The sequence below is a fragment of the Macrosteles quadrilineatus genome, unplaced genomic scaffold (assembly GCF_028750875.1).
Source record: "Macrosteles quadrilineatus isolate MER2022 unplaced genomic scaffold, UCM_ALF_1.0 Scaffold_8__2_contigs__length_117827958, whole genome shotgun sequence".
NCBI lineage: Eukaryota > Metazoa > Arthropoda > Insecta > Hemiptera > Cicadellidae > Macrosteles > Macrosteles quadrilineatus.
The window spans coordinates 74,360,617-74,385,121 of record NW_026542601.1 but is presented as its reverse complement, the minus strand read 5'-3'; the positions used below and the strand labels follow the sequence as shown (position 1 = coordinate 74,385,121).

General features: G+C 36.7%; 1 protein-coding gene across 1 annotated transcript; it reads right to left on the bottom strand.

Annotated features, from left to right (window-relative positions):
* Window positions 1-11,703: 11,703 nt before the first annotated feature.
* LOC129000808 (glucose dehydrogenase [FAD, quinone]-like) lies at window positions 11,704-22,254 on the bottom strand. Its single transcript, XM_054427829.1, has 11 exons — window positions 22,077-22,254; window positions 21,471-21,673; window positions 20,764-20,950; window positions 20,272-20,412; window positions 18,496-18,608; window positions 18,032-18,202; window positions 17,101-17,251; window positions 16,041-16,195; window positions 15,577-15,754; window positions 14,060-14,282; window positions 11,704-13,532 (listed from the first exon to the last, which is right to left on the bottom strand). The coding sequence occupies exons 1-11, from the start codon at window positions 22,234-22,236 to the stop codon at window positions 13,331-13,333; spliced, it is 1,884 nt and encodes a 627-aa protein (XP_054283804.1). The 5' UTR covers window positions 22,237-22,254; the 3' UTR covers window positions 11,704-13,330.
* Window positions 22,255-24,505: the final 2,251 nt, after the last annotated feature.

Sequence of the window (24,505 nt, the reverse complement as noted above, 5' to 3'; positions counted from 1 at the left end):
ATAGTTCTTTATATGGACTTAGGGAAAACAACTCATCATGAGTACATTTAGACATTAGACTAAAGACCCTGATTCATACAGTAATGAGTTCCTTGACCTTAGTCAACAGACAGTGGTTTAATAGATTATGAATTCGCGTGCGAAGAAGTGTATAAGATCAAATCAAATCAAATCAAACATCATTTATTCCATGATAAACAAAAAATTACAAAACAGTATTCTTAATATTAATGGAATTTCCCCACATAGGCGAAACCTGTGCGTGGGGAACGAGATTACGGTGTTTACGTATTTTCTGCTAAATGTGAGTAGGTATAGAATAGAATGTGATCATCAGACTAGCTCGCTGACTACTGTATTCAGCACCATTAAACAGCCTAATGAGCTGGGTTCAGAGCCGTACCTCAAAACTCTTCAGACTAGACTTTCTTCAGAATCGAACCAGTGAACTTATTATTGTTAGGTGTGAGCACAATAACCATTTACTCGGTGGTATCTTGCTCTAGAATCAATCGTACAACATTTTGTGACAGAAAGATTACCCGCATGGTAAATAGATGGATGTCAGTCTGTACAATGGAATGTGTCTGCTAACCTTTCGTCTACCTGGGCCAATGGTAATGGCCCGAGCCAGTCCCAAATAGACGAAGGGTCTCAAGTTCTATCACACAAATCAAATAACTTCTGCTGGTGTCAGTTGTGTTGTGTCTTTTCCAACGCGAATGTTGCCGACGTCGACCCAGTAGCAGGTGACGGTGACGGTGTGGTTGGTGTGTAGGGAATGGGGAATGGTAGGGGTCAAGTCCGGCTGGGCTGGACGCGGACTAACCTACTACTAAACCGGTTCCTCTCTGCCTCCTTGACTTCTTCGCTCGTCTCTATTAAATAAATTACCAAGAGCTGGTTACATTCCCCAACGGGAAAGGTCTAAATTGACTGTCACGCTTTTTTTATTTAGACGATTAATTTATGTTTGCATTTTAATTTTTGTGTACTATAGGGTGATCTATTTCACCAAACATGAACATGTTCACTTTGGTTAACACCACTGATTACGGGATAAAAAAAATCATAAATGTTTTGAACATGCAAAGACGCAACTCTTGACTTTTCGGCCGCTTAGGAAGCGACCTCCTCCAGCATTGGTTTAGCATTAGCGCGCAGGTCGTTTTCTAAGCGGCCGAACTATAGGTTTGCATTAGAACAATATGGCTTTATTGTAAACTATCTCTAGAACTAAACTAACGGGCTTGTTTATTGGAGACTAAACAGCTACATAGGTTTGTATGGGAGAACGCGATGACTTCTGTCTTTATGTTCTGCTAGAGCCGGAGAATGAAGAGAAATACATAGGTAGTGTCCCAATACTCCATTTATTAAACTCCTAGTGATCCATGGACGATCTCCAATTGGGTCCAGTTGTGAACAATTAAAAAGTTATACTTTTGTCAGGATCGAACCGGTGTCCTTGAACACTATCACTATAACTCCTATAAACCTACTTGGTCGTGCATTAATTGCGCCAAAGAGTTCCATAATTGCGCCAATCCCTCAAAGGGTCCCAAAAATGTTCCTTAGTTGCGCCAAGCCCAAGCCAGGTAGGGTTGAGTTGCCGGTAGAAGGAATGTCCTTGTTTACGTGTCATCTCAACCAATCCTAACCTAAACTAACCTAACCTAACCGAATCTAAAATAACCTAACATACTAATAAAATGATTGTCAAAGAGGCCGCAATGAACATATCGGGTGGCTCCCTGGAGTAGTGATGTCTCCATAATCTTTCAGGAAAGGCTCTTGCTGTTCAGCAAATCTTTCAAGCGAGTTTCATCCGAATTAAATCAGGAGCGAAAGGGTAAAAGAAAGTCGCTTGGTGAACGGTTCGTTTAATAATCCAGAATCTGGAGATCCAAGGCCTGAAGCATCTTGCACTAAATACCCGGTCATCGTTCCGTATCTATCACTCTCTTTTTCTCTCTGTCTCGCCGTCTCTCTTCGTTAAATAAATACGAATTACTCCGCAGACTTCAGCTCTCTGTGTTTTCCCTGTTTCGTTAGGAATCTTGATCATCTTGATTTCTAAGTTTAGAGAATACGATTTTCTGCTTCTAAATTATATTTAGAACAAATCAATTATCATTACAAATCAACTGGTGTTATCGTTTTATGTTTCTTATCCTTGTCTTATCAAAACCTCTGATTAGAAAATGCACTGACCCCTGGCATCCACTTTATAAACAATTTTGTTTGCGTCTTTGAATGTGTGAGTTTTGAGCAACCGAGTTTCCGCTTCTTACGTAACTGGTGACGATTTTTGCCCTTCTATGAGTTATATAGATCAACATGCATTGGAGTTACTTTACACTTTGTGGGTGATTTGGTGACCGGGGCTACACTCATCGAATGTTTAAGAGAGCCATCACTTTCGCAAACCTCTAAATAAATTTGAGTTAAATAATAATATTTAAAAATTTTAAAAAATATACATACGGTAGCCTACTACATTACATTAAATATTTTCTTAATGTTACGAAAAATCTGATCGTGCATTAATTGCGCCAAAGAGTTCCTTAATTGCGACAAGCCCAAGTGAGTTGCCGGAAAAGGATTGTGTTTGTATACGTGACCGCCTAACCTATCCTAACCTAACCTAACTTAATCTAATTTATTTATTTATTTATTTTATTTTCAATGCTACAAAACAGCACATGCCAATTCTAACCAACCTAACCTAACCTACTCAATTATACAGTCAAAAAGGGCCAAGGAACGTATCGGGTGGCTCCCTGGAGTAGTTGGCGCAATTCAGGAATGCCCGACTACCTGACTCAGGTCGGTTGGTGCAATTAATGCTTGTCCAAAAATCTAATGCCATCGATGTTATTTATAGTACTGTGGTGTTTTCCCAAATTTAAGTGTATAGTCTCATTCCGTCAAAGAGAATGTACATGTAACAAGTCTACGATTTTTTAACAGTTTTGTGAGTGTTTTGTCACTTTTCCGTACTCTCACTCCTTTCTCTTAACCTTGACCTTGGCCATGCTTTGCCAAAATCAGCCATACACATTCACTTCACTTTCCCAACGCTGGTTTCTAGTGAAAACTTGTCTCGACGCAGCAAACTTGCGTATCAAGCAACATAACAAGCTTGATTTACATCCAACATTTGGTAAATAATTGGAATAGAGCAGATTCCAACAACTATACTCTCTTTGCAAAAAATAACGTAGTACAATTGGTCCATAATCCATATATATATTTTTTCAATATTTGGTGGTGTTTTTTTTTAATGCAAGTAGTCTACAGTTTCTACATGTGCTAGCCTAGCGCCACACAGCTTCCACTGTAACACAATTTTTGTCACGCTTCGAACAAGAAGTCTCTCAAATTAAATTAGTGTAGTAAAAATCTCCTGAATGTGGAAGCCATCCTGCGTGTTATTTTATAGATCCTGTCATCTTCGGTGTTTTAACGGGTGTTGGAAACGGAAACGACTGAACATCCTGATTGTTTGGTAGCAACTTTGTGTCCTGATTTTTAATCATGACGAAATTTAATAAGACTATAAAGAAAATCTGGTAAAAAGACAACGGTTTTATGAAATGTTGTTCTTTTTGATCTAATTGTTCTCAAATATGCCAATCTAATGAAAGTATTATCATATAATTCCATAGTGCAGAGTTTATGCATGCGACACCCGCCTTATGTACATTGATTCAAAACATTGATTTAACATAGGTTGGTTCTAATATATCTCCAACACTCAATAGTAGGACGATAGAGTAATAGATTTTTTTTGTTTTAATGGAATTTTACCCACCACCTAAAGGGAAGCATTGTTAAGGTTTTTGGTTATTTGGTTGTTGTTTGGTAGATATTGTTATTTGATTGATTATTGCGGACATGTTTCATCACAATTGGAGAAAAAATACAAGATCTCAAGAAGATTCGGAAATCTGATCTGTCTTGAAATGTCCACAAAAATCCCTATATTAATCATAATAGTATATTTGTGTTTTGTTTTTTCTTGTTTACATAACGTATTAGCTACATAAAAATACTTCACCTAAACTTATCTTGAGCTACAAGAGAAGCCCTTGTCGTATAAGGGGCGGTAACCTTGTAGTATAACAGTATAGTGTCAAGCTCAAGTCATTCAAATATATTATTTCATCGTTTACTCTTGCAAGTATTGATATCAGTTGTCATCTTCACACAGTTGCATATTTGTTTATTAGTTTTGATTATTTAGCAAGATGATGAAATTGTGTTGTCTTGTTTTGCCAGTTTAAAACACTATGTTGCTCTGTCGTAAATTATTTTAACACTTTTTGCTGTGTCCAAATTTGGATATTTGGTTGCTATTGACCTTGTCCCCTGTTTCCTGACTTCCTTAGTTCTCACACAACACCATGTATAGCTCTCAAGGTTCGATCCTTACAAGGCAATCAAACGTAGCAGAGAGAAAGTGCAAGCCACTCCTCGAACGATAGGTGCAATGGTTAATATTGTATACTAAATAAATAAAATTTAGGTAATAGCGGGAAACCAAAATCATTTTAGTGCTGTATCGATTTACGTATTTAGTTCTTTCTGGGATGCAAATAAGCTCAGTAAATAGTATATTTAACTACTAGAATTTCGTGACGAGTATTGAACGGTACTTTTGATCACGATGAAAAAACCACTTCATCAAACTTAACAAATTAAAACGTAACTTTGTTGATGTCAGGAAAAGTATTGTTTGTGTAGCGAAAGTAACGTTTATGTCAGGAAAAGTCAGCTGATCACTGTTTGTTTTTGGTATATGGAAATTGGAGATTTTTGAAAATCTCAACTGTATGGAAATGGGCTATTTCGAATACAGAGTGATGAAAAAATATCTTTCCTTTCGGTGTAACACTTAGGCCCTACTGTAGTTCAAAACGAATGGATGGTAGTTCACTTCCACGATTCGTTAGTATTCTACTTAATTAAACACTTTTCACGTTTGTGCGTTAAAAATAAGCGTTTAACTAGCGTTTTGTGTCCATAGTTTAATGCAAGAGAGTACTTGCTACACTTATCCTGGATTTCCAAAGTAAAATTTAGTTTGTCTTATACACCAACCTTTTACGCTGTAGGCCCTGTGAAGGAAATTTTGTATAAAAAGCATCATGTGATCGTTCGTTGGGCCCATATACAACTATATTCTCTACGCGTATTAAAACGACTACAACTGATGCATGAACGGATGTTTCCTTAACCCTAATTCAATTCTTGACAAATCACGATTTCATGGTTTATTTTTTACTGATTACATTAGTTTTTTCTGTCTACATATTTTAATGAACTCTAGGTTAAACTTGACACGTTCTAGTAAACAGAGCTGGAAGAGTTCCAAAGCTCGTCCCTCACAGCTAGACAGTGGACTGGCCTCTGGACTATATAAGGTGCGCGATAAACTCCAGGGCTAGCTGAGGCACCCATGGGTACACTGGACACACAGACTACGGTGGTGTCGTGTGTGTCAGGGTACTGCATATTTGACTACGGATACAGCACTTCCAGGGGTTCCAAAGTAGCCAGGATAGAATAAAAATTAGTGTGATATTTCAATCTTCCAATTCTGTCAAACACGGCAACATTTCAACCAACTAACCAACTCAACATGAAAGGTCAACCTATTTTAAACCATAGAATCTAGTATCACAGAACAAAAACCAAGGGTTGATTAAAATTTTATACAGTAGCTCATTAGGTTTGTGGCTCTTTTTGAATAAACAGAAGTTGGTTATAGCTGGCTCATATATGAGATGCACACTTCAGTTTCTAAAAGATTTGACTACCAATAGTCAATGCTAAAAGCTTGCATTGCCTATTGGATTGTCAATTATAAACATATGCTTCTCTTCAAGTGACAGAGCATCGCATAATGCGATCCGTAACATCACGGTTCCCTTTGTGACATTCAAACTCTGAGTCCGAACAATTACATGACATGAAAGCTTAAAATAATTCTTACAGGTTTCACAGAGAAGGAATCTGGATCCTTCCAAAACAGAACTCAATTTCAATAAATAAACTAAGAAAAATGTAAGATATCCTTGCAATAAGTAATTTGTATTTTATTTAAAAATACAAATCTTATTGAGCTAAATTGAGCAATAGATAATGCCGAATTGCAGAACAGTACCGATACAGGAACGTGAGATAGTAGTTTGGATGGAGTTAAGAAAAGTTCTGAATGTTTGGTCAATAATGTATTGTATGTCTAGCAAACATGCCTTCGTCAGAAGTTGAAAATGGGAAAATGGGGCTGAATACAGAATATTTCATTTTAACATGGAACAGCATCTAGGATACTTCTATTCACAAGATGACTGAGTGGCATTATATTTGGGAAGGTGGTCAAATTTAGGTCCTCTACAACTAACAACAACAACACCAACAAGGGAACCATTTACAGTATACTTTTTCAAGGGAATAATTAATAAGAGGTTTACAACCACTGTAAAGATATGCATGGTTATCGTACGTTTTGCAACACTTCAGATAATTATATTAATATGGATTAGGTGACGTAATCATTTACATATTGAGCTTTGACAGATAAAATATTACAATCCATGTTTACAATGGGATTATGGGATTATATGGTAATCTACGATGAAACACTTAAGTCGAATTACGTTTGTTCAGATTAGAAGTAAAATAATGACAGTCATTCGCCTATTGGGTCTGATGATGATTGGAGTGTCCAATCGAAATAAATCACCATTTACCATCTTTTACGTATATTTATCGTCTTGTGAGTCAAGTTTTTTTTATCTAAATCATCCATCCAAAAATGCTTAACGTGTTACATTATTGCATCCAGTAAAAAAAACAAAAAAAAACAATTGACATACGGTAACAAAATAATTGATTTTCATGGCAAATCCATTCCACAGCCACACAAGTGTAACATCTCGTATGAAGGATGACGTCATCAATTCAAGAAACACTCGTCACCCACCCTTGTGACATCCCGGAACTTTATCACACGTGTGACATGTGTTTTATTCCCGGGATTAAAATAACCACACGAGAGACGGGTATGTGGTTAAGACGATGATTCATAAACGGGTCTTACATGCTAGAAACCCCCATTTGGCTGTGTTTTCTTTCTAACAGACGCCAGAGTCGTATCCATGGTCTTACTTAGGCATTATTTTACATAATAAAGTAATTATCGTGTTGATTTTAGTGGGGAGTTTTCCAACAGAGAAATTTCTCCATGTTTGAAGGAGGCTAATATATATATATTTTTTTGGACTTCGAACCATCTTGCCACTGCTATGACAACATTATATAGCCAAAGTATGTTAATTTGTGTGATTCAGTCTAGCCTACGAATGATATTTCAGCAATCTTTTAGAAATGATATTCTCAAGTAATTTGTATAGTCTTAATTTAATGGCCATTTAGTTGTAAATATATATGATGATAAACAATACTAAAATAAATTCCCATCGAAGGTGTACATAAACTTAAGTTGTTGAATATATCTAAGCCTACATTCTCCTTCACTCCTTCATCTTCCGTTTAACACTATCTAAGGTCCAGGCTTGAGTAGTAAAAAATGTATTAACTGGCAATCTGCTCAGTACGATAACATGCCAGAAAATACCACCAGGTTTGGAATCGGCAAGCAATCAGTTACTGTACAATTAGCTATTAAGTTTATTGTCATCAATACATAAATGCTTGAATCACGCATAATACTATTTTAACATTTTTCGTCGTCAAGTATGCATGATTATTAAACCTTGAACGTTACGGACTGCATCACATCTACCACTGCACATTATCTGTATCGCTTGGTGTGAAGTAGTGTTACATTGTTGAACCACGACCACTCAATGTCGTCTAGCTATCATCACTTATCACTAGTCCTCGAGAGCTTAAGTGGTCGCTATCGAGTGGGACGAGGTTACTGAGTGCTACTGATAACATTTTTTACCACCATTCCCACAAGAGCATGACATTTTACTAAAGGTCTGTAGAGCAAACGGGGCGATATTTTAAGAATAAACTGTTACCATTTCAAATTGAAATTGTCTGGTATTCTGAATCTATGTTACAAGCATGTCTAAATCTCTTATAAAATGAACTAGTGATGTTCAGGATTTCGTTGACAATTTAGCTTACTTATTTGCTAGGTTCAGCGACTAAAATACTACACCCTTATAAATATAGGATTGATATGGGAATGCCTCTGAGCTGATGTATTTTACCTGGCATTCAGGGACATTCCAATATTGCTAAAGGAAAATCTTCACAAATTGTTGTGAGGTTATCTCTGACGACGATCGGTTAACGGAGGACTGTCTTCACAGTCAACCTATTTTTGCAGTCGTTAAGGTTTACTCTCGAAGAGGTTTACAAGGTTGTCGAGCAGATACTTATCACCAACTATCTTACTTTGACAGTTGACAAGACCCTTCCCTCAGACAGAGTCGCACTGCCGCAGTGGTGCACTAAATCCTGTGTTATCTGATCATCAAGTTCTCTCGAGGTTATACAACCACAATAGCAATAGAGTAGAGGCATAAACCAAACGTTGTGGTTGCGTGAGGCACTCCTTGTTCTTAAGTTCTTATTCCTTGTCTGAGGTTTTGAATGGTTTTCAACGAATTTCCTCATGTGGAAAGTAGGTAAGTGGTGCCTATTTCCGTAGGTGCCAAGCCCATAGGGAGGGGAAACGTTGTAGGTTGTGAATAAGTTATTTTACGAAATTGTATTAGGAAATCTTATCCAATAAAATTAAGTTAAAAGTACCTACATGGCTTAAAGTTAGCCTTACATTGGAAATTAATCTGCGATATCATTCCCCATGTAGCCTATTTTTGTCAATCTCAAACATTGAATCATTGCCTAATTGCCTTCAATAGAATATTGCTTCAACATTATTGAACACCTATAATGGGCTATAGTTGAAATAAAGTAGTAACCATGACAATTATCTACTTATTTATAATTAGAGGAGAATTTCCGACGAAAAATTCCTTTCTCGACTCGTATCATAGAGATTGTTCTGTCGACTAAAATAGTCTTTCTCGGATACGTAGGCTTTGTCATTCCATTTTCTGTCTACGGCTATAATTGCATTTTACTTGACTACCCCTCTCTACTAAGTCGATCTACAGAAGTAACCGAAAAGTCCGCAGTTCTGGTAACCGAAAATCGGATACATTTGTTTGGAATTGGAACATAAAGAGAGGAGAACCTAAAGTGGCGTCACCATCTTTACGATGAAGAGGATAAAGATGATGACGAGGAGAAGAAGAAAGGAGAGAAGCAAGGAGAAGGAAGAGAGAAGAGAGAAGAGAGAAGAGAGAAGGGAGAAGAGAGAAGAGAGAAGAGAGAAGAGAGAAGAGAGAAGAGAGAAGAGAGAAGAGAGAAGAGAGAAGAGAGAAGAGAGAAGAGAGAAGAGAGAAGAGAGAAGAGAGAAGAGAGAAGAGAGAAGAGAGAAGATACTGATGATGATAATGGAGATGAAGAAAAGGACGAAGAAAAAGAAGGTTAAGGAGGAGGGCTTCAATAAAGGGAAACATACTAAAATGGGCTATTTAATGAATTGCTTATTTTATTTACTTTTTATTATAGATTGAGTAGACTTGCCTTCTCATTAGTCCATGTTTTATACAGAATAATACTACTAAGAGAAGAGAGATTATTTAATAGGCCTATATAGGTATTGCATTGCAATTTTTACTACAGTAATTAATTACAGACAACTCGGACGATAATATCACGTTACTCACCACGCTGTTGTAAGTTAGGTCCCAAAAGAAAAATTGCTTATACATGGTTCTGGGTCCAAATAGTTTATTCGTTTCTAAATAATAATCTAAAATCACAAGACTTCGTACACAATTGAATGGTCTTACCAAGTCTTACTTAAAATTCAACAACTAACGTTTGTTTACAAAAATAATAATCAATGATTCAATCAAAACGCATTATTTTAATATAACATGTGATTTGATTAAATTTAGTCTAGTAGAAAGAAAGACAATCTAAAATGTACATTTCCTAACACATTAACCCAGTGAAATGTATGTATCGAACCTTATATAGAAAATGTAATGTTATATACATTTTTATGTCGATGTAAGATTTTATCACCTACAATTGGAGTAAAATTTGAAGTTGGACAAATGGAGGTCCCAACAAAACCCTTAATGATCAAGATTATTCCTAATCGTAGTTATATTCTATTTCACAAATTCTTATAATTGGAAACTGTGTTTCATGAAAACTTGTCATTCGAAGGCAGGCGTATGGGCGTGTCGTGTGAACTGGGCGACCCAAATGTGGATCTCCAAATTCGATTAGGATTTGGGGACAATGCGAGGATGCGTGAATGCGGTGGTCTATTGTTGTGTAACCATACTATACCACACAACAGACTACAAAACAGCTGACTACAACACCACATGAGGATGAGTGGATCAGCTGATGGAAAATCGCTTTAACACAATCGTCAAATACTGTGTTGTTGTGCCAAACAAAGGGGATCAAAGGCATGGCGGCTTGCCCATGGCAGTAATTTTGAGGTTGGCTTTAAGAGCCAATAAAAAAATCGTGTCCATTCTATACTGTTATGCAAAGACTTGTTGTTGTGATCCATTGGAAAATTGCTTGTATGTTATGCCGCCAAACAAACAAGCGCTTGCTGAGAAAGGCCCTAACCCCTAACGTTAGTTATCTGTAAGGTATATTTTCAATGAACAACAACAAAATAATTACTGTTTCAAGGTTTATTTAAAAATTTAGTGAAGAAGTACATGACAGTTCATAAAAATCCGTAGCTTACGAAAAAGGACACTCAACTGACAAAAAATCATAATTAAATAATGAAAGGGACATAGCCTATTTTGTCAGTATTTTAGGGCAATGTCATATATTTGTAGTTTAGTAATTCGTTACAAATTACAAAACATTTTCATAACTAAGAATCATGTCGAATTAAATATTTAATTCCAATTCAGTTTTAACGACACATCTCTGAGGGTTTAAAAAACAGTAATACCAAAAGTTTTTGATTTACTCGACGCCTTCAACATTCATCAGCTACTGTGACCGCAACCCGCAACACAGTCAAGTATTGCACGAACGCCAGTTCCTTGTACAGGCGACCACTAACAGTGTTCAATGTGAACTACAATGCCTAATAACATAGTGTCATGTGAATGATTTGGAGAACTGATGTCTCACCACTTTATACTATTCAAAAAATGTAAAAATAAACAAAAAAGTTATATGGTGATTAGGAAACTTGTGTCTAATCATCCATTTTTTTTGCCATATCAAATCTCTGAAATTGTAAATATGGACTCAAAAGCGCTCCTAGCCTCGCCCTTAAGCCCAAATCGATACAATCGACCCAGGCCAAAGAGCATAAGAGGTTTTTGGGGCCAGAAGCCCATCGCTACAGAAAACATACTACTCGCTGACCTCATCTCATGCACAGTCCATGATAGATGGATTTTTTGTCTGCTAAACATAGCTGCATGGACCGCTGATTGCTGATTGGCTAAGGGCTCATCGTAACGAACCCCTGTTTTTCCTGTAGGACCTGGATGCGGAGTGCTATTGAGCAAACCCAACCCTCCTATAATCCCAAATCTGGTCCAAAAATTAGTTTCAGGGAGAAATAAAACGCTAAAGTAATTTTTTTACATAAATAATATTTATTGCCTAACAATCAATGAATACAATTGACTAGATTAAGATGGGATGGCTTTCCAACACATCGTTCATCCTATACAACACTAGGAACATTGATTATATCACGTTAAGAAATGGGTTACAAAAACATTAAAATTAAAGGCGCATTTTCCTAGCAGTGGGGTTACTCCGCAGCGTGGTGCGTTGTTCAATGCATTTTTAGACCACACGGCAGACAAAGACAGACTAGTGTTTTCCTAGACTTCGCGGGGTGCGAATTTTAAGTTTCTCTCGTAGAACCACTCGGACAATAACACAAACTCCTCGCTATCCCGTTGCAGACTGCGACGTAGACACCTCTAGAATGAGTCAACGCGGCCTGCAGTCTGAACCCCGCTGGCGTACGATTCCTAGGAAAACACTCTGACGTAGCACTGTTTATTGTGTGCTCTGCGGACTCTGCAGGTTCAACACTGCACCCTGCAGCTAGGAAAACACGCCTTAACAACTGTTATAAATTGAAGGGGTCTTAAACTAATTGGATTTAAAGGTGTATGAAGTTTTCATAAACATTTAGAGAAAACTATATCATCACATGTACATTAGACATATTAAAAATAGCTTATTCCCTATATGGGAAATTCGCCAAAAATACTTAACTCACATTATAGTGTTATAGTTTTATAAATAAATATATTTTATAATAAAAATATGCATAGACAACTTTTATGAAGGTTTCTCAATGAAATAAATTTTACATTTTAATCCTGTAGTGAAGGCACTTAGAGTAGGCCTATCTTAATTGTGGACACACAATCTGATATAAAAATAGTACCTAGTTTCTTTTTATGTATTTCCCATACAGTATATTTTTTATAACTAAAATCTTGACTTGTGATCTACTTGGAGTAGATAAGTTTAATACTACTTTTCTTTCTAGTTTTCTCATAAATTGACTAGATTTGGCAACCATGGAGTAAAAGTTTTATTGCATAAATAGTTTAAATTAGAAACTGAATCTGGTTGTATGTAGCAATTTCCTCTTACTTAAAAATATTGAGATTTTTGTTAGCAAACCCACAGCTACAATAACTTTATTGTCATATTTCTTTTTCATTTTTATTCAAGGAGTTAAAAAATAACTCATTAAAAATCTATTTCTGAAGTAGAAAGTGATTTTCAAGTATTTGATGCAATTTTAACTAAGTCTTTGACAGAAACCATTTGTAAGAGATAGGATTTGAACCAGTGTACCATTTCTTTTGACTTTGGAAGCTGCATGTAGTTTTCTCACCCTGTTGTAAAATAGAAAGCCTGTTCTGATGTTTGTTTAGTATCTATTGTAGTAGTAATCAACTTACATTACAGGTTTTTTAGTTTACTTATTTTTCACAACATTATGCCAACCAATCAATTGCAAAAAGGTTTTATCCATCACTTTAACACATTTTAAGTGGTTTTTTCCCAAAAAATTATTGTTGGACAAATAATAAAATGAGCTAAAAACACTAACCATTTCGGTTATTTTTAGCTGACTTATAGGTTCTTAAAATTTTGTTTACATATTACCACAAAGTGTCCTGCATTGGTGGAAAGACAATAGGGAATTATTATGTATGAGAGGTGAATTTCTCTACTAATGGTGACGGCAGTTGGTAGGCCTGGTGAGGAACACGTCTTGAGAGTGGCACACCTGCAGGGACTGAAGGTGCCAATGAGCTTTTATCAAATCGGCTGCTTTCTCCGCTATCATCATCACAGCTGCATTTATGTTTGCGCTCGGCATGGTTGGCATTACTGATGCATCTACGACACGGAGTCTGGATGTTTTGTGAACTCTGGAAATACCAAATTTTGTTATTATAAAGGTTGAAAAAACCAACACCACGCCCCTCGTCCTCGGTAGACGAAGAGTGCAATAGGAATTTCTGCACAGTGCTCGCCACTCGGGCTCTTCCTTGCTACAAATATATTTCTGGCCCATCACACTAGAGCTGAAAGTGCACAGTCGTCCCAAAAGCTATACTTCTCTGTGGTACGCTGATGTTGACGTTCTTCTCATGTATAAGGGTGGATTTCTTTACTTGTAGGTTACTCTTTGATTATAAATAATAAATACCATAGAACAAGCATTGTTTTATTTGGTTATTGGTTATTATAGTTTTAATATAGGTTAAATAAAAGGAAACAAACAGTAAACAACAAAACACCTTCTGCTAAAAAATTGTTAAAATAATCTCCAGACGAACAAATCTATAGACGATTAGGCTATGTTTAATCTAAAATGTATAAAAGTACTGTAAACATAAAACAACATCACTCACTACTGCCCTATCACAAACCAATGAAAAGTCATCAAACTTACTGCAACATGTGATCAACAACTGCGGTCGCATCGTTTTCCGAGCCCATCCTGCAAGTTCCGACAAAATGGTAAGCAGTGACAGTGATGTGACGGACGTAACACTCCCAGTAGGGGGGAGTGAAGAGGGTGAGGTGAGCACAAGGGGGGAGGGGGGTGGACCAAACCATCCCCCCTATCTTCCTCATAGCCTCCGTCTCTGTCAGTCGGACTAGTAATTGTAGCCCTGCAAAGTCAACAACTTGTATGAGAAAAAAATTAATTGTTAAAAATTCAAAGATTTTTATTTCTGGATATAGATGTCTCTCTAATCTTATTCACTACATAGTCCAACATTTTCATTCATTTTGGATCTTTACACACAATGATATATAATGATATACTTTCTGCAATAAGTGTGAATTTATTTATTTATATGAGTTTTAAAACTTCTGTTTAAACTGGGCATAGTTATAGAATATTGATATTTAATATTGTAGCCTATAGTTACAGTCAATATTGGATTTGTAACAAATGTCCAAATAATCAGAGAAAGTGGGTTGAAAAAATAATGACAACAGTAAAACATAAAGTAATTTGCCATAGGAAAAAAATGTTTAAACACCGTTTACCTAAGTATCCAATAATTTAAAAATAAAATGCAGACGCGTGCTAATTTAAAATTTTTTGATGTGGCAAATAATTTTGCATAGCATCTGCTTTGTTTATTTTTACAGTTTCCTTTCTATTTTCTAGGTTACTTCATACACACAATAGTATATTTCATCACTAGGGCCTAAAGTGACTCATAAGGAGAATTACTAAGGTTATTCGCAAAATTTACAACTGTTTACAACAGCTGATTTTTACTCCCTAGAGAGTAAAAATACTACTTTAGACCCGCAACGCATGCATTAAAAACGGCAGTTTTTGCTGCAGTATGACGAAATAGTATATTTCGTACCTAGGGCCGAAAATGAGGTTTTGCCGGCTCGAGATAGTTTTTAAGTTCGAGACAAAGTTGAGAGCTTAAAATGATCGAAAGCTGCAAAACCATTTCGGTCCGTGGTACGAACGCTATTTTTCACCACACTATAACCTATTACCACTATTTACTATGATAATAATGCACACTATAATCTAAGGTTATGTGAAGAAATAAATTTAGGAATCAGCAAAAATAATACTAAATAGTTGCTAGGCAACGGTGACAGTAAAACAAGTCTTTTGCAATGCTATGGATACTGATTGTGTATTTAATATGCATTAATGTTAAGAAAGTTAAGCGGACAGCTGATTTTGCGGCCCTAGGTATGTAAAAACCTGCTCGGTCCCCAAATGACGATGACAGCTGGCATGGCCAGCAAAACGTAACATTCATCACCAATTAACGTATGTAAAACAGCTAAAAACATCATAGTGTGGTGAAAACAATTTTGCATTACCTATTCGGCATTAAATGCAACTTGTAAAATATATAAATCACCGCTTTCAGCTTAATTAAATTTTAGATTTTAACATACAAAAATTCAAAATCTTACCTCTAATAAGAACCTGCACGTCCCTCGGGTCACTGAGATACCTGGGGTCAATGACTGGAGGGTCGTTAGGGTTTTTGGACCTCAGCTTGATACAACCCCGACTGTGAGGGTGCAACACGGTTGGCAGCAGTGTGGCCACAGGAGTACCAACCAACTCTGCAAAATATTCCCTCCACAGCTGAAATAGAGAAATACTTAATTGATATCCATGGAATATGGTCGGAAAAACTTAAAATAGTACTACAATCTAAATACAGTTCCCACAAAAGAGATTGCCAGTCTACATTATATTTTAATCTGGGTTTTCCAAGGCGCGGAAGCGCGGTCCAATCTCCACTTGCCTTAGGTAATGTAATGGTAGCATTTTCCTAGAAGTGGAGCAGACTGCCACTCCACGCACTCTGCTTCTGCACCTTGGAAGAACCGGCTTTAGCCTTAAACACTACTGCCTATCTTAGGCCTACCTTGTCCGTGATGCCCATCACCCTCTTGAGCACTACTCCAGCATCGCTGGACAACCCACCGGGCAGAGCCATGAACTGAAGATCGGGCAGTTCATCTGTACGACCCAGAGTGTTCACCATCCCCACCACCTCACAGCCCGGGTGGGTCATTGGACCTGTGGAATCAAACATGTTTAGCATACATCAATAGTTGGTCTACAAGTAAATATACTATTGCTGCTCGCTCAAATGTTTGGTTGTCCAGGCATCTGAGGGCAAGTTACTCTAGCCACTTTACTTAGCATCGTAAGTCATGCATGGCAGTAATGCTTTTTGATAAATATTATTTATTAGATCTTATTACGAGTCTTCTTCACCCCCGGTGTAGTTGCGTTTGGGGATAGCCTGTGGCCTTGTGGGGAAGGTTTTGAGGACGGGCGGGTAGCAAGGGGTCATTATGCGCAATATTCTGAAAACATAGTAAACACACGACTACTAAATCGGCACATCAGTGATTCATCTGCCGCCTGAGCCAAGTTTTGTTAAAGGCTAGTAAGCACAGTAGCATCCGACAAAACATGTTTATTTCGTCCCCAGTTTTGGACGCTGTTTTTCAACAGATTTTCTTCAAATTTGGTATCAATGTAGTTGAATAGTTATATTATAACTCTTATACCTTAATAAATTGAAAATGAAAAAATAATTAGTTTTATCAGTGTTTAAAAGTGACTCAATTTGCGTTACTTTAAGATTTTTTTGTACTTATAATATTGATTTTCTTGGATATATCGTGTATGAGAGCCCTAGAACCAACATTAATCTGTACGAGAAAAGGTTTTAACATTATATCTTTATTCTTTACGCGTCCCATCCGGGGCGAGGGACGTCCAAGGCGTGTTTTTATTGTTTTCGCAAGGGTGAAGAAGACTCTTAACCTAATTTTTTTTAAAGATACCTATGGCGCTAAAAGACCAGCATTACTATGTGGGTACCAACGCTAAGAAACAGTTTATTGCTAAAAAAATCGTTTTGTAACCATTCAGAAATGAATTTGGGTATCATACTTATATTTCTGACACACCTTGTCCCAGCAAGTAGCTGATGGGGTTCCATGGATTGACAACTGTCTGCCAGGACAATGGAGAACTCTGATTGGTCACTACCAGGTCCAGTCCTGTAGCCACATGGTCCTGCAGATTCTCTCCTACAGGAAGGTCTACTGCCACTGTGATCTGTAATGTAAAGGAATGTCAAGAGGGATGCTTCTGAAAATATGAGAGAGTTGAAAATTGTATGTAGTCGTTCCGCTTAATTCCCTGTGTCAAAACAAAATTAGACATTTTCTTTGGCTGACTGAGAAGGTTGCTAGTTTAACAATATAAAAGGTTCAAAGCAATTTCTTGTTCTGTTCTTTATTTTTTTATGATTTAGGCTAAAGATAGCTTATTCAATTTAAAATTTTACAACATCAACCTTCAACTCCACCTTAAATTAATGATTTGTTAGAACAAAACAATCACAGAATTACAATTTGCTACAATGCGGGTGACATGGTGATTTAGAGCCATGACTGCGAGACGGGATGATCACGTCTATACGGGCGCGGGAGATATTCAAGATTTGGCCGTGATTACGGAAACCATGACGATGATTCTGTGACCGTGAGAGACAACGATGATGTCTACACGATTGTGGGATGTATTAAATATTTTCCCACGATCACGGGAGACAATGATGAAGTCTACAGGGCCGTGAGAGAGGTATTGGATTTGGCTGTTATCATGGCTTTTGCCTTCTTTAAAAACAATTTTTATTACTGTGGTTTTAACTTTCTTTAATTCTTTCTTTAAGCAATTGTCGGCTATTCCAATAATTGCATTTTGGATAGTTGGTGTTCTGCTGTAAAGCCCTCTTAGATGATGAGAACTGTTTTATATTGTAGACCTCTCTCAAACAAAGAGGAGAGATATTTCATTTTAAGTTTTGCAATCATTACTACTTATAGCACCTACGCCAAGCTCTTGGAGGTGTTTTGCAGGACCAATCCCAGAGAGCAGCAGGAGGTGGGGGCTTCCGACCGTGCCAGCAGACAGGATAACTTCCCTGCGGGCACGCAAGGTCAGGCGGTGACCATGGCGGACAGCTCGGACTCCGTATGCCTCAAAATTGCGCCTCAGCAGCACCTAACAAACAGTATAACATGTTCCAAAATTGTCAAGATGTATTTTCAATTAATTTGCAAAACCATGCATAGGCCTATCGATTTGCAACAAAATTGATGATGATAAGGTAGAAAAACGGCAAGATTTAAAGCTATGTTAAGTGTTAACACACTCAACTAAAATATAAAGATGTATAAACAGTTTGAAATAATAAATTTCTTCATATCTTGAAGTAGTAAATGGATATTAATTGATTGGACAAACATCAAGATTTTACCTAACCATTGATCTTTCTATCTTTTGTGTCATCCTACCTTTGTGACTTGAGTATAAGGCAGGATCTTCACATTGTTTCTTCCGATTAAAAGTTTATCAGCACTAAACCTTGAACCGTCTTTAGTGGTGGACTGAGTAGCCATAAATCCTCCTGAAAATAAGTAAGAGGTGTTTTAAAATAATAACTTTCTTTCTTAGACAAACAGAGTATGAATTTAATATTTACATTTAATTAATTTCACTCTTATTAGTTGCATTCTCATTATGAAAAAATAGATGTTACACTTAAAATTCCAATACGCTAATAAGAGAAGGAATCACAAAACCAATAAGGGAATGAACTGGAGACATGCTTTGACATAGGCTAGTGTTTGGTATCGATAATCAATATATCGGAAATATCGATATTTTAAGGCCGATATTCAATATTTTTGACAGTGATGGAAGTTCACGGCATTGATGTTTTTTATCGATATTGGCAGTAAGTATTGATATTTTGTCTTTTAAGCACCAAAATTACCCCAGGCCTATAAATATTAAAAAAAATTTTATAACTTCAGTTTTTAAGATAATGTTAATAAAACTAAATTTACAAAAGTAATTTGTGTAACTAGTGTGCCAAGTGGCACTTTGCACTAGAATTACACATTATATTTGTTGTACAGTTACTATGAAGCATATAAATAGTCTTTCAAACACTATTCAATACGTTTTTAGTTTAGGTTAAATCCAAACGCTGAACGAATTGGTAGACTACCAGCTGATCGTAGTCGTAGGATCTTTAAGTGTTGCCAACTTATTTTCAAGCGTATACGTATTATGTGCCTAATAAATGCATACTGTTTTCAGTTGTTTGGTTGGAATACTGGAGTGTGGTAAAAAAATTAGAGTGGGGCAAAAGTAAGTAAATACAACAATTAGCTACTTCCACTTAGTCAGGTAACTGTGGGGAAAAAGTTGATTCAACCAGTCTGTCAAAGTAGGCCTACGAGTTTTTTTGGGACTATTGCTGTTGGTGGCCCGACTGGCAATCCACGAAACTATGAAAGAACTAGAGGTAGAGACAGAGTGGAATGGAGTGGACTAGGACTTGTCAATGCTGTTAAATAATTCTTAAGAGACAAAATGAAATATTATGATAGAATGTGAATATCAGGTAGGACATATATGGGATTACTTTATTGCGCAACACTATGTCAATTTATCTTACAAGTATACCTACGCTATACTGCAAAACCCAAAACGTCATAGGCCATTCTACAATTAGAATAAATATAGACAGTCAAAGGCAGGTTCTGCCATGTGCGGCTAGAGCGTGCTCGGTGTTTGATTCGCTGCCGTTATCAGCTCCTCGACGTATGCTACCAGCAGACGCTGCAGCGGTGATCGCCGTAACTATACGGCACTCCTAACGGTGGAAGCCAGAACATATGCTAACCGCAGCACTGCTGTCAGTCTATATTTAATACTTTTTGTCTTTGGTATGACCTTATCTCAACCATTCTTTTGTATGTTTATTTACACTCTTTAGGTGGCTCAGTTCAACTACGTCGATCGTCAGTCTTCAAATAGCTACAAAACACTTTAATAATAAAAGCTCTTACTTTTAAATGGAGATGGGATAAGTTCTACAGTCAAAGACCCTACTCTGCAAGTCAAAATATAAACCTCAGGAATTATGAGATTAGACTTCTTTCCCAACATACAAAAATATCGAAACACACTTAAGAGAAAAAATATAGCCAATGGTTCAGGCTAACTCTAATGATGGTTTTGAACTAATTTAAAAATTGTCTCTCATTGTGAAAATTTACCTTTAAAGCGAGATTCTCCACTGTTGAGATCTCCAATCTTGTATCCAAGTTCCTCTCCTGCGCCTAGAAGCCCGTCCATCATACCAGACGTATGCAGTAGGTCTGACACTGGTATGGAGCCAAGGGTGGAGTGGAACACAGCTGGAAAATACTTTCAAGATCACTAAAGCATAACGCTAACACTGATAGCAGCTTCTGTTGCCTACACTAAAAGTAGTAGGTAGTTATGAGAGTTATTTTTAAGATTATTTTATGAAAAGAAATGCAAGATAATGTACAAAGACTTAAAAAATTAAATGACAAACCTTAGTTCTGAATTGATATTTTTTCTTTATACCACATATTTGCTATAGCCTACTGTACAGATAATAGGCCTAACTTAATGTTTCCATTGCAGATAATGATTGAGTTATAATCTATCATAAGTTATGTCTATCTAAAGTTTTCATAAATTATGAAAATTTATTAGTTAAATAGCTTAAGAGCACTTACAGTCGTTGGCGTATCGGCCCAACTGACGTTCTGCCCGTTTAAAATAGCTGCGTATCTCATTTCGACTCCAGTGCTGACAGTCGGGACTGATCCAGCTGTCATAGTCTGCTACGTGACCACGCAGGTAGACAAGGTAGTTGAGTCTGCTTGTACCCCCCACCACTTTACCTCGGGGCCACGGGCTGCGCTGGAACACAATTAGTTGTTGTTTAGTATAGGATAATGATAAGCAAAATTATTGATTAGCCTTTAATACATACCAGAACTGTATAATAACTTGTACCGGTATTTTATTTCTTACATCATAGGAAATAAATGTAGCCTATTAGTTAGAAGCTACAAGTAGCATAACCCAAAAAATTCTCTTACAGAAACTCTAAGAGATAAGTTAGTCTATAACAATCTCGCAAGATACTATGTTAGTGGCCGGGTAAGCAATTGTACTGAAAAAGAAACTAGGTCTAATATTTCTGGAGAAATTAATCGAATGATGTCTCATTTAAAAAGAAAAAAAACTTAATATAGAATCTTCAATTAAAAAGAACAATGCTAAATCTTGTTCATAATAAATTTACTAACTCATAAATTAACTAATACTAGTCATAAGAAGAGGCATGGTTATTAAGATAAAAAAAATTTAATTTAGGATAATATTTTTTTTATGTATAAACCATTGACAAGAACTGTAGATTGCTATTTCCACGCACCTGTTCATTGAGTCCAAGACAGGCATTTTGCTGCGGCTCAGTATAAAATTGCCAATCATATGGTGTTTTTTGCAGCATTGGAGCAGCAATGGGGATGTCTAAGAGAGCCGATGGTCGACCACCAGCCTCAATCACCAAAATGTTCACTGTCGGGTCTTCTGACAACCTAGCGGCCAAAACACAGCCAGCCGACCCAGCCCCCACTATAAGAGAAATAGTACCTAATGTAATAATTCTCAATAATGCATTACAATGTGACTTCTGTGAAGACCAATCTTTTTATTTATTTATATTAATAAATAGCAAATGTTTGTTTGGAAATTTAGTTAGGCTAGCTGGTGTAATTTGGGTTACCTTATTTGGTAAGTTTACGGAACAATAGGCTATTAAACATTGTCAGATGAAGATGAAGGTTTTTAAATTTATTTTATTTTATGCTTAACACATAAGGATGAAACCGAGTAACTAATTGAACATTCTCTTATTTACATATTGGGATAATATGGAGAGCTAGGAGGACACAGCCAAAGAGCTCCCTATTATCTAGAAGGTTGTATAATGATTATGCCTTCTTTATGGGAAGAGAAACAGATAATGGCTACTTACCTATGATATAGTCGTAAACGTCATTAATTGTCTCAAAATCATTACAAAACCAATCCGTTAAGTAATCAAATTTGTAATGTAAATTGATAAGTGCAATATAGAGTCCAGAAGAAACGGTGTATATAATTAGAACCCATGAGTAACGTAAAAAGAACCACATTTCTCATAGTGTTACAGAGGAAGGGGAAAAAGACAATTTAAGACAATTCTCTTTTATCTTCTGATATAATTAAATTAAAAGAAGGGCTCGTCAAGAAATGTATAAACTTAACGGGCTTGCGCAGTGTATCAGGTTTTTAGGTTATGTTTTTCGTCTGCAGCTGTCCCAGTGTAAATAAATATTCCAGCTGTCCAGCTGATCATATAGCTGTAGACGACAAGCAGTTTTTTTTCTGTTTCCTTAAAGGGGTGCCTTAGATTTTTACCATGAGACACAATTTTATTATGAATTGATGATAATCTTTGTCGATCAATAATCTTTGTAATGGTTGTTCAATAATTTGTCGATTTACTTTGCCTGTAAAACCATGATACATTTTGAGTTTTTTTTAAACCCCCCGGAACGAAAAATTTTGGAAAACGGTATTACTCACAATTTTGCAGTTTTCCCTTTTCATGTTGAAAACAGAATTCAATACGTAATCATAATCATATGCACTGCAGTTCTTTTCAATTAATTGTACTGCATTTTAATAATGTAAAGATTACTTTTAGAACTTTATCCTGTAGGCATATTTCTGAATATATTATACATAACTTAAATTAATTTGTCACATTATAGGCAGTGGCGGCTAAAGGGGGCTAAGCCCAGAAATCAGGATTCACATTTTTATTGGTTAAGTTAGAAAAATTAATTAAAAATAATTAATAGGAACCTCAAAGTTTGATATTTGCAAACTAAATTTATTATTTTTATATGGTGTCTAGTACGGTAGTTGGAAAAAACGGGAAATTCGGGAATTAGTATTGAATTTCAAATCGGTCTTGAAAAGTAGGGATTTAGTCTTTAATTTGTTTTGAAAGTCGGGAATTTTCATGATTTTGCCACGATCATCGCAGACGACGCCGATGACATTTCCGTGGCCGCGGGAGTCAATGATGATGTCTACACGGCCGCGGGAAATGATCATAATTTTGCTGCGGTCATCGCAGACGACGCTGATGACATTTCCGTGGCCGCGGGAGTCAATGACGATGTCTACACGGCCGCGGGAATTGATCATAATTTTGCCGCGATCGCGATTGGCGACGACGACGTCCGAGGCAGTTAATGATGATGTCTATTTGGTCGTGGAAGATTTTCATCATCCAAAAAAATCCAAATTGGCTAGTTTGAATTTTTATTGCTGCATTTTTTCTTTACTTTAAAACACCCCATTAAAAGTTACATACTATTACTTTATGACATAAAGACAGGGTTTGGTGTAGAATTCAAAAGTTTGGATAAATTAAACAAATTGGCATTAGTATCAAGAATTGAGAATCGCTACGGTACATTTTGGTATCAACACATCACTAATTGTTGAAAAATCCAGTCTTGAAAAACTTGGCATTCGTCTGAAAATGTCTGGAATTATTCTTGAATTTTTAAATGGAAATAAACTAGACACCATAAATTTTAACTTTTTATGTGGTGCAAAATAACGTCTTACCATTGCCAAAAGGTGTTGGAGCTCTAAATAGACAAAGTAAAGTTCTTGACTTCGTCTGTGAGAAGGCCTGAGTTATATGCTACAAACCCAGCAATTAATTAGGGGTAGGTACACGCACAGTACACACGTTTAGGGTTTGGATCGGTCTGTTCCTTTCTTTTATCTTATGACAGCTATTTTCCATAATGTGTAAGGGTGAAATTCTCACATGGAATTCGTAAATTAGCCGATTACAAAGTCCTTCAATAAGTACCATGTTCACTGAATCCGTAATTCCTTTTGATGTTGATTTCCAAATAGCCTAAAATACGTCTTTGGAGCTTACATTTTTTCAAAAGTTTTCGGGGGAGGACCTCCGGCCCCCCTCCACACTTAAATTAAGTTAATTACAATCAGGCGAACCTTAAATGAAAACTCTAGGTGGTGATTGAGGCTGGTGATCGACCATCGGTTCTCCTAGACATCCCTATTGCTGCTCCAATGCTCCAAAACACCATATGATTGGCAGTTTTATACTGAGCCACAGCAAAATGCCGGAATGGGCATACGGGAGGGACGATGGCTAAAGGTGTGGTGACGTCATATCTGTGGTGGCTAATGTTTTCTCTTGAGGCAACACGATTACCGAAACGAGACGATGTGATTCCAGGGGCGTTCGTGTCATAGTAGGTAGCGCATCGGACTAGTATTCAGGAGGTTTCAACCTAACTTTAACATTAACTTCGTGTCAAAGATTTTGCTTTATTTGTTTTTTATCTTATATCTTTTTTATATTAA